The 12,882-nt window shown below is 40.8% G+C and overlaps 1 protein-coding gene across 8 annotated transcripts in view; it reads left to right on the plus strand.

Moving 5' to 3' along the window:
- Positions 1 to 12,882, plus strand: part of Taf1 (TATA-box binding protein associated factor 1) — a 108,411-nt gene that overhangs the window by 27,249 nt on the left and 68,280 nt on the right. For 4 of the 8 annotated variants that reach the window (XM_010607952.3, XM_010607951.3, XM_010607946.3 and 1 more), the window contains exons 1-3: positions 6,807 to 7,072; positions 7,943 to 8,057; positions 8,362 to 8,478. In XM_010607952.3, coding sequence (XP_010606254.1) covers positions 6,956 to 7,072; positions 7,943 to 8,057; positions 8,362 to 8,478 — 349 coding nt within the window. In that variant the 5' untranslated portion in view covers positions 6,807 to 6,955. Of the gene's footprint in view, positions 1 to 6,805; positions 7,073 to 7,942; positions 8,058 to 8,361; positions 8,479 to 12,882 lie in introns of those variants that run through there. The other 4 variants (XM_010607947.3, XM_010607944.3, XM_010607948.3 and 1 more) reach the window with 2 other exon arrangements.

The raw sequence follows: 12,882 nt of genomic DNA on the forward strand, positions 1-12,882 counted from the left end.
CTTGCAAAGCAGGCGGTGGAACCTCTGAGCTAAATCCCTGGCCCTAAATTTTTGTTTTTATTACTAAATATTTACAGTACATACACACATTCATCATGGGGAGTTGGTACACATGTATATAACAGATCTTATGCTTTTTATGTCCTTTTCCCCTCCCTTAATACGATATATTCTTTTTTTGAGGGGTACTGGGGATCAAACTCAGGACCTTACACTTGTGAGGCAGGCACAGGCACCACTGAGCTAAATCCCTGGCCCTATAAATAGGACATATTCTAAGGACAAAAAATTGTAAAGAACTCCTGAACTTTCCTTAGGTTTATTGTTGGTGTGGTATTGGTCCTGTAATTCTGAAATAGTAATTATTTTCTTGTTGGGAGCCAATGTTTTTACTATGAGAGAAACAGATAAACATAAATACAATCCTCAACAAGATACTGTCAAACAGAATGCAACAAATCATCAAAAAGATCATATATCATGACCAAGTAAGCTTCATCCAGGGATACAAGGATGGTCCAACATATGCAAATCAATAAATATATCACATAAACAGAAGGGAGGACAAAAATTACATGATCATTTCATTAGGCACAGGAAAAAACCTTTGACAAAATCCAACTTCCAGGGATGGGGATATAGCTCTGCCTGGCAAGCGCAAGGTCCTGAGTTTGATCCCTGGCACCAAAACAAACAACAATAACAACAACAAAAACCAACTTTCATTCATAATAAAAACCCTGAAGAAAATAGGCATAAAAGGAACTTAACTCAATCTGATAAAAGTCATTTATGACAAACCTTCTGCCAACATCACATTAAATGGGAGAAAACTGAAAGCTTTTCCTCTAATGTCAGGAACAAGATAAGGATGTCCACTATCACCACTTGTACTCATAATATTAGAAGCATTAGCCAGAGCAATCAGGCAAGAGAAAAAAATAAAGAGGATATGTATAGGAAAGGAAGAAGTAAAATTACCATTTTTATAGAGTGACATGATCCTTTACATAGAAGACTCAAAAAATTTCACTAAAAGTGTCCTAGAATGAATAACCAAATTCAGCATTGTAGCAGAAAACAAAATTAATAGACAAAAATCAATAGCATTCCTGCACACTAATGAACTGAGAAAGAAATTAGGAAAACAATGCCATTTGCAATATATCATGAAAAACTAAAAACTTAAGAACTAAACTGGGCATGGTGGTGCATGCCTATAATCCAAGCACAAAGTAGGAGGTGTCACAATTCCAGATTTGAAGTTATATTAAAAGATACAGCAATAAAAACAGCATGGTACTGACACAAAAATACACATGTGCATTAGTGGAACAAAATAGACAGTGAAGAAGCAACTTTAGGCACATTTAGCCATCTGATATTTACAAGGGAGCCAAAAGCACACACTGGAGTGAAGATAGCCTCTTTAGTAAGTGGTGCTGGAAAAAGTGGTTACACACTTGCAGAAGATGGAATCTATACCCATATCTATCACCAGGCACCAAAATGGGATCAAAATAGATCAAAGATTTGAATACATAAAACAGAAACCCTTAATTTGCTGAAAGAAAAAAATAGGTAAAACTCTTAAAGACATAGGCACAGGAAAGGACTTTGTTTCGTGCCTGAGACAGTGTCTTAGGCTGGCCATGAACTCACTGAGATTCTCCTGCCTCGGCTTCCCAAGTGCTGGGATTACAGATATGTGCCACCATGCCCAGCCAGGAAAGGACTTTCTAAACAGAACTCCACTGCACAAGAAATGGCATCAAGAATCAACATATGGGATCATATCAAATTAAAACGCTTCTGCATAGCAAAGAAAATAATGAGTAAAGAGACAATCTACAGAAAAAATTTGTGCTACTCTTCTCACAGAGGGATAATATGTAAAACTTACAAAGAACTCAAAAACATCAGACCTCCCCCAAAATAAAAGACCCAATAAAAAAATGGGCAACTGAAATGAATAGGCACTTCACAGAAGTACAAATGGCTGGCCAGATGGTGCACGCCTGTAAACCCAGCATTTAGGAGGCTGAGAGAAGAGGATTGCTGCAAGTTTGAAGCCAGCCTGAACTACATAGCAAGATCCTGTCTCACCAAAAAAAAAAAAAAGCCAATAAATACATGAAAAAATGCTCAACATACCTGACCATCAGAGAAATGCAAATTAAAACATTGAAATTCTGTCTTACTTGAGGGAGAGTGACTATCATCAAAAAACATTAAAAAGTGCTTGCTTCGGCAGCACATATACTAAAAACAAACAATAACAATCATTGTCAAGTCAAACTGGGGGGTCACATTATTGGTGGGAGTGTAAACTGGTACAACAACTATGCAAATCAGTATGGCGATTTCTCAAAAATATAAAAATGGAAATTCCATTCCACCCATCTATTCCTCTTCTTGGTATCTTTCCAAGAGTTAAAGACATACCACAGTGACATGTGCATACCTATGTTTATTGCAGCACAATTAAGAAAAGCTAAATCTTGGAAATGGCCTATATATCAACAGGTGAATGGATAAAGAAAATGTGGTATTTACACATAATGTAGTACTACTCTGCCACTCTCAAAGAAGGATAAGTTTGCCTGGCGTGGTGGTGCATGCCTATAATCCCAGTACTCGGGAGGCTGAGGCAGGAGGATCGCTGTGAGTTTGACACCAGCCTGGGCTACATAGTGAGTTCCAGGTCAATCTCAACTACATAGTGAGACCCTGTCTCAAAAAAACCAAAAAAAATAAAAATAAAAAAGGATAAGTTTGAGTCATTTTTAGGAAAATGGATTCACCTTGAGACAATTTTTTTGTTTTTTTGTTTTTAAGATTTGAAAGGAAGAAGGGCCATATTCATCTTCACAATAAAAATGTCCATCTGATCCCAAACTTAAGGCTCTCAACCGTGGTATTTATTAGAGATGTATCCAAAGCAATATCTTCTGATTAGCAGTTTAAATACTCAAGTTTATAAATGTTTTACAAAGAGCAAACTCCTGTAGATAACTGGGTTAGTCATACAAAAAAGTCACTCTCAGATACTTGTATGTTTTCCTGAATGAAAGTGGAAAAGGTGAAGTTTCAACTATCAGCACATGAGACTCTTCTGTCATTTGTCATTGTGGCTAAAAAGCTGAACAGTACTCTTTTTTAGCAGAAAAAGGGAGCTCCAGGTAGAACAAAGCCTAGGCAGAAGGCCAATGATAGAATGTCCGTGGAAGTCTACAGTGTTCCAGGATTGGAGCAGCAGGAGGTTAGGACATGTTGTGATTCAAAGTGGACTGAGCAGGAGGCATGTGAGGAGGCTGGAAGGAAGCAGGGTTGGCCCTTAGTGTGTTCAAGGGCATACGTTGGTGCTCATCATTTATATTACCCAGATCAGAGAAGACAGCAGCACAACAGTTATACTGAGTTTGATGCCAGTTCTTTAAGAGTTGGGGCTGGAGCTGATCTCCATTTGCTCAATTACTCATGAGAAACCTGTTCCAGGGCCACATAGAAACTGTTTTTGTCATCTAGGCAATGCCAGCCAACCGGTCTGATTTCACAAGTCTGTGTAGACCAGAAACTTGATGTTGCCCACATCCTTGGTGAAGCCCACATTGAGACCATAATGTTAAGTGAAATAAATCATACACAGAAGCTTGAACATCATATAACTTCTCATATGAGAAACCCAAAGTATAAATCTATAGAAACAAAGGAAGACAACAGGAAACAGGGAGACAGATCTTTTAAAATGGGAAGGGCTCTAACTACAGAGGGAGAAGAAGAAAGGGAATAAAAAGAATCAATCAAGATGTTAAGTACATGTAGCTATTCCCTTAAATAGAAACATTATGTACTGCAAACATATACTAATAAAAAAATAAATATAATATGCCAGGTTTGGTAGTCCACACGTGTAATCCCAGCACTTGGAAGGCCGAGGCAGGAGGACTGCTGTGAGTTCAAGTTCAGCCTGGACTACATGGTGAGTTCAAGGCTGGCCTGAGATACATGGTGAGACGCTGTCTCAAAAAAAAATTGAACAAAAAAAAGTAGCAGGATACAAATATGAAGTGAGGGAAGGTGAGAAAAAACCTCTAGTGTTGGAACTATTACTAGTAAAAAAAAACTCATTTATTTAAGCTCTCTCCACTGAAAAGTTCTATAATCAGTCTCCCTTGTTTTTCTCTTTTTTTTTCTGGTACTGGCGATTGAACCCAAGGCTGTTACTCTGAGCTACACCCTCAGCCCACCTCCCTTTTAAATTTTGAGACAGGATCTCCCTAAATTGCTAAGGGGGACAGACTAGGCTCAATCTTGTGGTCCTCCTGTCTCAGCCTCCCAGTATGCATATTCGTGCATATCATGCCCAGCCTGGATCTTAGTTTCTGAACACTACTACCCACTAAGAAAGAGCCCAGTGTCCTTAGAAAAATGGCTATCAAGTCCAAGGCAGGAACACAAAAAGAAAATTTGGCATATCATATGCTAAAAAGCAGAGAAATGCTTAAAGAGTAATGGTCATGTCAAAAGTATACAGGAAATCTGGGTGTGGTGGTGCAAATGTGTAACCCCAGCACTTAGGAGCCAGGAGAATCACTTGGAGGCTACATACTGAGTTCAAAGCTGGCCTGAACTATGTAGTGTGACCCCGTTTTAAAAAAACCAGATGACAGGCCTGGCGTGGTGGTGCACATCTGTAATCCCAGCATTCGGGAGGCGGAGGCAGAAGGATCGCTGAGTTCGAGACCAGCCTGGGCTACATAGTGAGTTCCAGGTCAGTCTCAACTACATAGTGAGACCCTGTCTCAAAAAACAAACAAACAAAAAAACCAAAAAACAAATGACAAAAGAACCAAGATGGATTATGTAAAGGTGCAAATTTCCAGTGATGAATGTCATTACATTGTACCTTAAATGTACCAATGCAATGAATTAAATTTTAAAAAGCCCCAAAAGACAAAACACACACACACACACACACACACACACACACACACACACACACGAACCAGCACAAAGAGGTTCCTGCTGGACAAATTTAGGACATCTGGAACACGAAAGCAAGTAACGATGGTGCTATGTTTGCAAAATAATAAGGAAAAAATGCAAGAAGGAGGTAACAGAAAAGTTCTTTACTGAATTATTTCAATTAATACACATAAATTTAGATAGACTTAGGAATTAGAAAAATCACCCATTTGCACTCTACCATTAATCTGGTTGATGATCCTTGACTGCAAGGATCATCAATGGATATCAAAACCACTGGAAGTGTGATGGGGGAAAATACTTACATAAGCTCAAAATTATCACCCATAGGTCACTTGTTAATTATAAAAGCTGGAAATGTACCTTTGCAATGGGGAGATCTGGCAGTCACCACCTTATGACATAAGTTTAGCATCCCCAATATTGGATGACTTGATAATGTGTCTTCTGATGGCCAATAAAATAATCCTAACCCATTTGAAGAAAAAAAAAATCAGACATATTTAGAACATGGAATGCTTTCCAAAATATCTGCCAGGATTCTTAAAAAATTAGTTACATGTGAAACAAAATAGAACAAAAGGCTGGTGAATTCTGGACTAAAGGGAGATGATTAGTTGCCATGCATTAATTTTGAAATATACTGGATTGGATAACATGTAAAAATGCACCCAATTATGGCAACTAGAGAAATTAGTTGACTATATGTTAAACAATATTTAGTTTTTAAGGTGTGATAAAGGTACTGTATTTATATAGTAAGATGTCCATTTTAGGAGTTAAACACATTGTGGGGTGTGGTGGTGCATGGCTGGAGAAGGATCCTGGCAAGTGCAAGATCAGCCTGGACTACGTAGTGACTTGAAGGCCAGCCTGAATTACCTAATGAGACCCTGTCCAAACAACAACAAACCAACCATGATGTTTGTAGACCAAGATTATTTATTTATTTATTTTGCGGTGATCATCCTACTGCACAGGTCCTCACACGTTAAGCAAGGGCTCTATCACTTTGATATGGTTTAGGGGAAAAAACCAAAACATGTTAATCACGACTCTAAGGTGAAGAACATTTACTGATTTTACTAATCTTTCACATTTCCCTTAAAAAAATGCTGGTGGCACAGGCCTATACTCTGGGAGGCTGAGACAGCTCCCATAACAAATTCCAGCTCAGCCAGAGTGACTCTGCCAGAAGCTGTCTGAAATAAAAAATGGTGAGCCGGGAGTGGCGGCGCACGCCTGTAAATCGCAGCACTCGGCAGGCTAAGGCAGAAGGATAACTGCGAGTTTGAGGCAAACCTGGGATACACAGTGAGTTTAAGGCAGCGAGACCCCGCAGCCGAGTGCAAGGCTCATGGTTCAATCCCCCGTATGGGGTGGGGGGCGGATCGAAAAATCTATTACTATTGAGAAATGTGACTTCACAACAAGAAATTTGCAACAACCTTTGACACTGTTAGGAGCCGCCTTCACAGTTTAAACTTAGGTTTCCGTTTGTGAATGAGCGACTAAGCCAAAGACGTTACAGAGGAGAAAAGTAAACGGTTCTAATTTACTTCCCTAGATAGCTGTAGCTAGGTGACCAGCGGTTTTGTCACGTGACCGTAGCCCTTCCTTCTCATTGGAGGACTATCATCCATTGCAAGAGAACGTTTCACGACGTTCAGGAGGCAGGACCGAATGTTTTCTTTGACCAATCACTTTCCACCTGTCTACCCTCCTGCTCTTGTATGGTCCAATCAAAAACGGTTAGTAAAGTAGTTCACAAATACTACTTTCTCGTAGGACAGCCGGTCTTTCCGTTTACTCCCACTACACATTTACTTAACTTCCGGTGGTATCCGGTATCTAGTGGCTAAGCGTGTCACTTCGTGCGATTGATGTTTTTTGTTTCCGGCGTAGTAGGGGAGCAGTTTAGGGTCTGCTGCCGACTTAAACCCCTACCTGTAGTCTTCCCGCCGTCATGTCCGAGACGGACAGCGATGAAGATTCTGCTGGCGGCCCATTTTCTTTAACCGGCTTCCTGTTCGGCAACATCAATGGAGCCGGGCAGCTGGAGGGGGAAAGCGTCTTGGACGATGTGAGGGGAGGATGTGGGGACAGGGCTGGGGGTGGCGTGCCTAAGGAGAGTAGATAGAGCGGCAGTGCAGCTGCTTAGGAGAGGAGACTAGAAAGCTTAGTGTAGAGTGAGAGGGCCCACTTCTGCTCCAGGAAAGGAAAGGGAGGAGAGGAAAACGGTGGGCAGGGCCAGGAAGTGTGGGACGCGGAGGTGGATAGCAGCGTACCTAACATTTTTTAAGGTAGACAGTAGAAAATAATGACTGAATCTAGTGCAGTTTTCAACTCATTGCTGTGAGAACCTTCTTGGAGATTCTCGATACTGCATTACTGATTCCGCTGGGTCGAGCTGGCTATAGAGCTAGAGGGCTGGACAGAAGCTGTAGCAGTCATTGGGTCACGGCCCCAGGCGGTCGGGGCGGGACAGCAGTACCGCTCCGGCCACCTCTGGTGCCACGCACAGCCTAGGCAGTGCGTCCAGTGTGTGCATACACGTTCACCACACTGTTCCCTGTGCCCAACTGACACCTTTTATTTCATTTCAGTTTTCAAAGGAATAAAGCTGCTGACCAGTGTTCCCCTTCCCCTGCAACACATGCACACAAAAGAGCAAAAAAGAGCAGGACTTGCTTTCTCATCCGGATGAGTTCATTTGCCTTTATTCAGAGAACCTCTGTTCCCATTCAGTCTTGGTGGGGATTCTTTGAATAATCTTATGTTAGAGTGTAGTCATGAAATTAGATATGGTCTAATCAGTGAATTTGGTGAAAGATTTGTTTTACAGTTCTCAAATCTGATCATTCCTTTTAGACTGCAGTCATTTTTCAGATGGGAAATAAGCTTTGTGTGGGACACAGATTTAGTTGTTACCCTGGTGCTGTCCCTTTTGCAGGAGTGTAAGAAGCACCTGGCAGGCCTGGGTGCTTTGGGTCTGGGCAGCTTGATCACTGAACTCACAGCAAATGAAGAATTGACGGGAATTGATGGTGTCTCAATAAATGATGAAGGTGAAGCCTGGGTCATGGGGAGTAAGGTGGGAGGAAGCTAGTTGCTACTGTATATGGACTTTTAAATGGGAATTTTATTTCTTTTTTATTTTTTTCAGACAGGGTCTCACTGTGTAGTTCAGGCTAGCCTTGAACTCACTATGTAGCCCAGGCTGGCCTCAAACTCACAGCAGTCTTCCTGCTTTAGCCTCCTGGGTACTGGCATTAAAGGCATATGCCACCACACCTGGCTTAAATGGGGATTATTTGAGGGAGTGAGAGTTACTTGCTCTTCAATGTGATTCCCCCACCCTTTTATTTATAGGATGGATCAGGAGTACAGAAGATGCTGTGGACTATTCAGACATCACTGAGGTAGCAGAAGATGAAAGCCGAAGGTATCAGCAGACAATGGCAAGCATGCAGCCCCTTTGTCACACAGGTGATTCTTTGGTGTCAGTGGTAGAGCTTTCCAGTGTGTTTTCTTGTTGTATAGTTTTGTTTGGGCTCTGGTTTCTGTGTCTGTTTTGTGCCATTCTTGATTTCTAAGCCTTTGCTCTGCTTCTCCCTTTGTCAGTTTAGTTCCAAATGACTGCTGTCCTCTTTGATTTGGGGCAGTCTTAATATACTCAGGCTTTAATTCCACTTATTTTTAAATTGTGTGTTTTTCTTTTCTTTTCTTTTAGACAGGGTCTTGCTATGGAGTTTAGGCTGGCCTTGAACTCACACCCTTCTGCTTTAGCCTCCCGAGTGCTGGGATTATAGGTGTGTGGCACCACGCCCGGCCTGACTGCTGAAAGTTTGAAGCCAGCCTGTACTAAATAGTGAGTTCAAGGCGAGCCAGAACTGCATAGCAAGACCCTATCCCCCCACAAAAAAAAGAAAAAAGAAAAGAAACTTATATGAAGTTATTGTTTATTCATTGTCCACCTCTTCAGATTAAATTGTAGGCTGCTGAGAAATGTAAATAGAACTTTCATAAACACTTCAAATTATTTTCTTCAGGGCCAGGGAATAGATTTGAGTACTTCCATAATGGGAATTAACTGTATCACATGCACAAGAAATAACCCATGAAAAATATATAAGTCTTACTTTCAGGGATATTGTCATCATCTGAGGAATAAACAAGCAGTCATAGTGAGAAGGCATAAACCAACTATAAATTCATGTTCCTCTATAGACTGTTATAGTTAGGCAGTGTTTTGTTTTTTTCTTGTTTTTTGTTTTCTTTTGTTTTGAGTACTGGGTGTTGAACCCAGGGCCTTCACAGTGAGCTGTATCCCCAGCCCTTTTTATTTTATTTTTAGTTTTTTGAGACAGGGTCTCACTAAGCAGTTCAGATTGTTTTTGAACTCTTGGTATAGTCCAAGCTGGCCTCAAACTCTTGATGATCTTCTGGCCTTAGCCTCCAGAATGCTGGGATTACAGGTGTGTGTCACTAGGCCTGGTCCTTTTTTATTTTTTGAGACAGGTTTTGCATAGTCAGTAAATTGCCCAGGCTGGGTTTGAATTTATAATCTTCCTGTCTCAGGTTCCCTGAGTGCTGGGATTCCTGGTGTGTGCCACAATGCCTGGCTAGAGTGTTACATTTAGTTTTGATGAGCTGCCAGAATAGCTCAGTCAAATTCCAAACCTGTTATTTTATTTTTATTTTTTTGGTACCAGGGATCGAACTCAGGAACTCAGCACCTTGCACTTGTGAGGCAGGTGGTGGAACCACAGAGCCAAATCCCCGGCTTGATACCTGTCATTTTTGAGCACCCTGGTTTAAGTAAGGGGGAAGTGGCAGTAGCTCTGATTTTCAATTGAAGCTGTCATTTTCAGGTTTGAGTTTTCTTAACTCAGGTTGGTAAGAAAGGGGATGGAAGGGTGAAGCCTGCAGTTGATAGAATCTTAGTACTTTGGGATGCTTATTATCAGGTTCTTTTGTCCTTTGAGGTTGCCTTCATAGTTTCCTCCTTCCCTGGCATTGACCCCTTGCATGGTTTGATTTACAAAGGTGTTTCTTTGGAATAACTGGGAGTGGAGTAGGTCATTAGGGAAGGTTTCAAGTAGGTGAATTTTGAAAGCAAAATAGTTTAGTGGAGAAGAAGCAGAGCATTTGGTTTGAAATGTGGTTTGTTTAAAGATTTGGAGAAAGCAGGCATGGGGACATAGGCCTGAAATGCCAGCACTCAGGAGGTTGAAGCAGGAGAATCACAAGGCTACCCAGGTTACACAGTGATACCCAGCCTTAAAAAAAGGACGAAAACAGCACTCGGGAGACTGAGACAGAAGGATCGCTATGAGTTCGAGACCAGCCTGGACTGCATAGTTCCAGGTCGGTCTCAACTACATAGTGAGACCCTGTTTCAAAAAACCAAAAAAAAAAAAAAAGGATGAAAAAAGTTTGGAGAAAGAAGTAAGCAAATAATGTGGGGAATGAAAAATATACTCTTGGGCCAGGGATTTAGCTCAGTGGTTCGGTGGCCTGCCTTGCAAGCGCAAGGACCTGAGTTCAATCCCTGGTACCAAAAAATAGAAAAAAAGAAAAATATACTCTTAAATAACAAGAAACCAAGGCAGCACAATTTTACAGCACCTTAATGTATATATTATTTAGGATTTGATGCAACAGAATTATAAACCACATGGATTGTTTAGTAATAGGCTAGGTGGTATAGTGAAAAAGAAATTGACTTTGGAGTTTCAAATCCGACTCAGTATTTAGTATGACCCTGGCCAAATTGTGTGACCTCTGAAGCTTGGATTTCTCATTTTTAATAATTTTTAGCCAGACATGGTAGTACACGCCTGTAATCCCAGCACTCAGGAGGCCAAGGCAGGAGGATTGCTGGGAGTTTGAGGCCAGCCTAGGCTACATAGTGAGTTCAGGGCCAGTCTGTACTACATAGCAAGACCCTGTCTCAACCCCCCACCCCAAATCTTTGTTTTCTGGTGTATAATAAATGTGGCAATAGTTAATAATGCTCTGTGCAGGCCAGGCATGGTGGCACATACCTATAATCCCAGCACTTGGGAGGCTGAGGCAAGAGGAACACCACAAGTTTGAGGCCAGTCTAAGCTATATATTTGAGTTCAAGGCCAGCCTGTATTACAAAGTGAGACCTTGTCTCAGAAAACAAACAAAAAAAGAAAGAAAAGAAAAATAGTGCTTTGTGCAAATTAAGTTCATTATCACAAGACGGGAAAGCAGCTTTGTAGCGCAGTATGATGATAAATGCTCTGTAAGTGTATATTGGCTTTCCTTCCATTGTGATACTTTACAAGAGTGTTACTTGTTACTCTAAAGGTTTTAGTTAAGGAGCAAAGTGACAGACCTACTTGGAGTCTGTTCTTGTCTAGATAAAAACTTATCAAGGCTTTGAGTAGGGTGACACTTGTGGAAAATAATAGCCAGGGTCAAACTTGAGAGTTGCTGATAAAGTATTAATAGGACTTGATGAGGGAGAAAGTATGTTGGAATGAGTATAGGTATTGTAGTTAAATCAGCCTTGAATTTTGAGCATTATATAAAGCTGTATGACTAAGTTGTTTAATTTCTGTGTGTCAAGATAATTCCTATTTGGCAGCATTATTGGGAGAGTTGTATATAAAATAGCTAGACGTGCCCAGCAAAAAGGGGGCTCAATGAATGGAGTTTCTTATAATTACTACTGTTAATGAGTGAGTGGAAAACATGTTGAGGGTTAAGAGATTGATGGAGACAGGCTAAAGTCATAAGCTGAAAAAATGAGTCTGGATGTGGCAAAGGAAATTAAAAAGAGGTGGAGCATATTTCAGTATTTTATAAGGTACAGTTGAATATCTGACTGCATAGGTTCTGACAGCAAAAGATGTGGTGGAATTGTAGAGTGGGTAAGTGAAGGCAAATATATAGTTTTGGGCTTAAAATTAGAGTGATTCTTGAGAAAGTAAATAGGGAGAATGTAGGGGGAAAAAAAGAGTGTTTCAAGTATAAAAGAATATTCTGGGACCAAGTATTAAGTGTTGCTAATGGCTGAAGAGTAGTGAAATGCAGAACAGACTGCAGAAAGTAGACAGAAAAAGTGTGTCTAGACTTGGGAGATGAGAAGAAAATCTAGCCTTAGAGGAAACTGACCAGAAGAAGAATGTTGAATTGAATTAGGAGATTAAGCAAGATGAGAATTTTGAAAAACCAGAATATTATCAAGAGAAGGAACAAAAGGTTTCAAACAACTTTTGGAAGCTCTTGAAAACTTTCGTATCCTATTTGAGACATGAGCATTGGTCTATACTGTGATGTCATGTCTTTTTGAAGGCAGTAGCTATATATTCTGTGTATTCTTTTTTTTTTCTTCTAGTACTGGGGATCACACTCAAGGGTGCTTTGTGTCACTGAGCTATATCCACAGGCTTTTTAAAAACAGTCTGAGATAGGCTCTTGCTAAGTTGCCTAAGTGGAACTTGAACTTGTAATCCTCCTGCCTCAGCTTCACTCAGTGCTACCACCATATTCTGCCTGTGTATTCTTTTTTTTGAGACAGGGTCTCGCTGTACACTTCAGGCTGGTCTTGAACTATGTAGCCCAGGCTGGCCTCAAACTTGTGCCACTCCTCCTACTTCAGCCTCCCCGGTTCTGGGTTGGATTATAAGGGTGTACCACTACACCCCATGTTTGTGTATCCTTAAGGGACATGGACAGTACTTCCTATGGTGCTTTAAATTCTTGAGTGGCAAGACATCTCAAAGCTATTGTGTAACATTTTGGATATTGAGATCACCTTATTTAGGGCCGGGGATTTAGCTCAGTGGTTCTACCGCCTGCCTTGCAAGTGCAATGACCTGAGTTCGATCCCCGGTACCAAAAAAAAAAAAAAAA

The sequence above is a fragment of the Fukomys damarensis genome, unplaced genomic scaffold, assembly GCF_012274545.1.
Source record: "Fukomys damarensis isolate Sample0158 unplaced genomic scaffold, DMR_v1.0_HiC HiC_scaffold_39, whole genome shotgun sequence".
NCBI classification, from domain to species: Eukaryota; Metazoa; Chordata; class Mammalia; order Rodentia; family Bathyergidae; genus Fukomys; species Fukomys damarensis.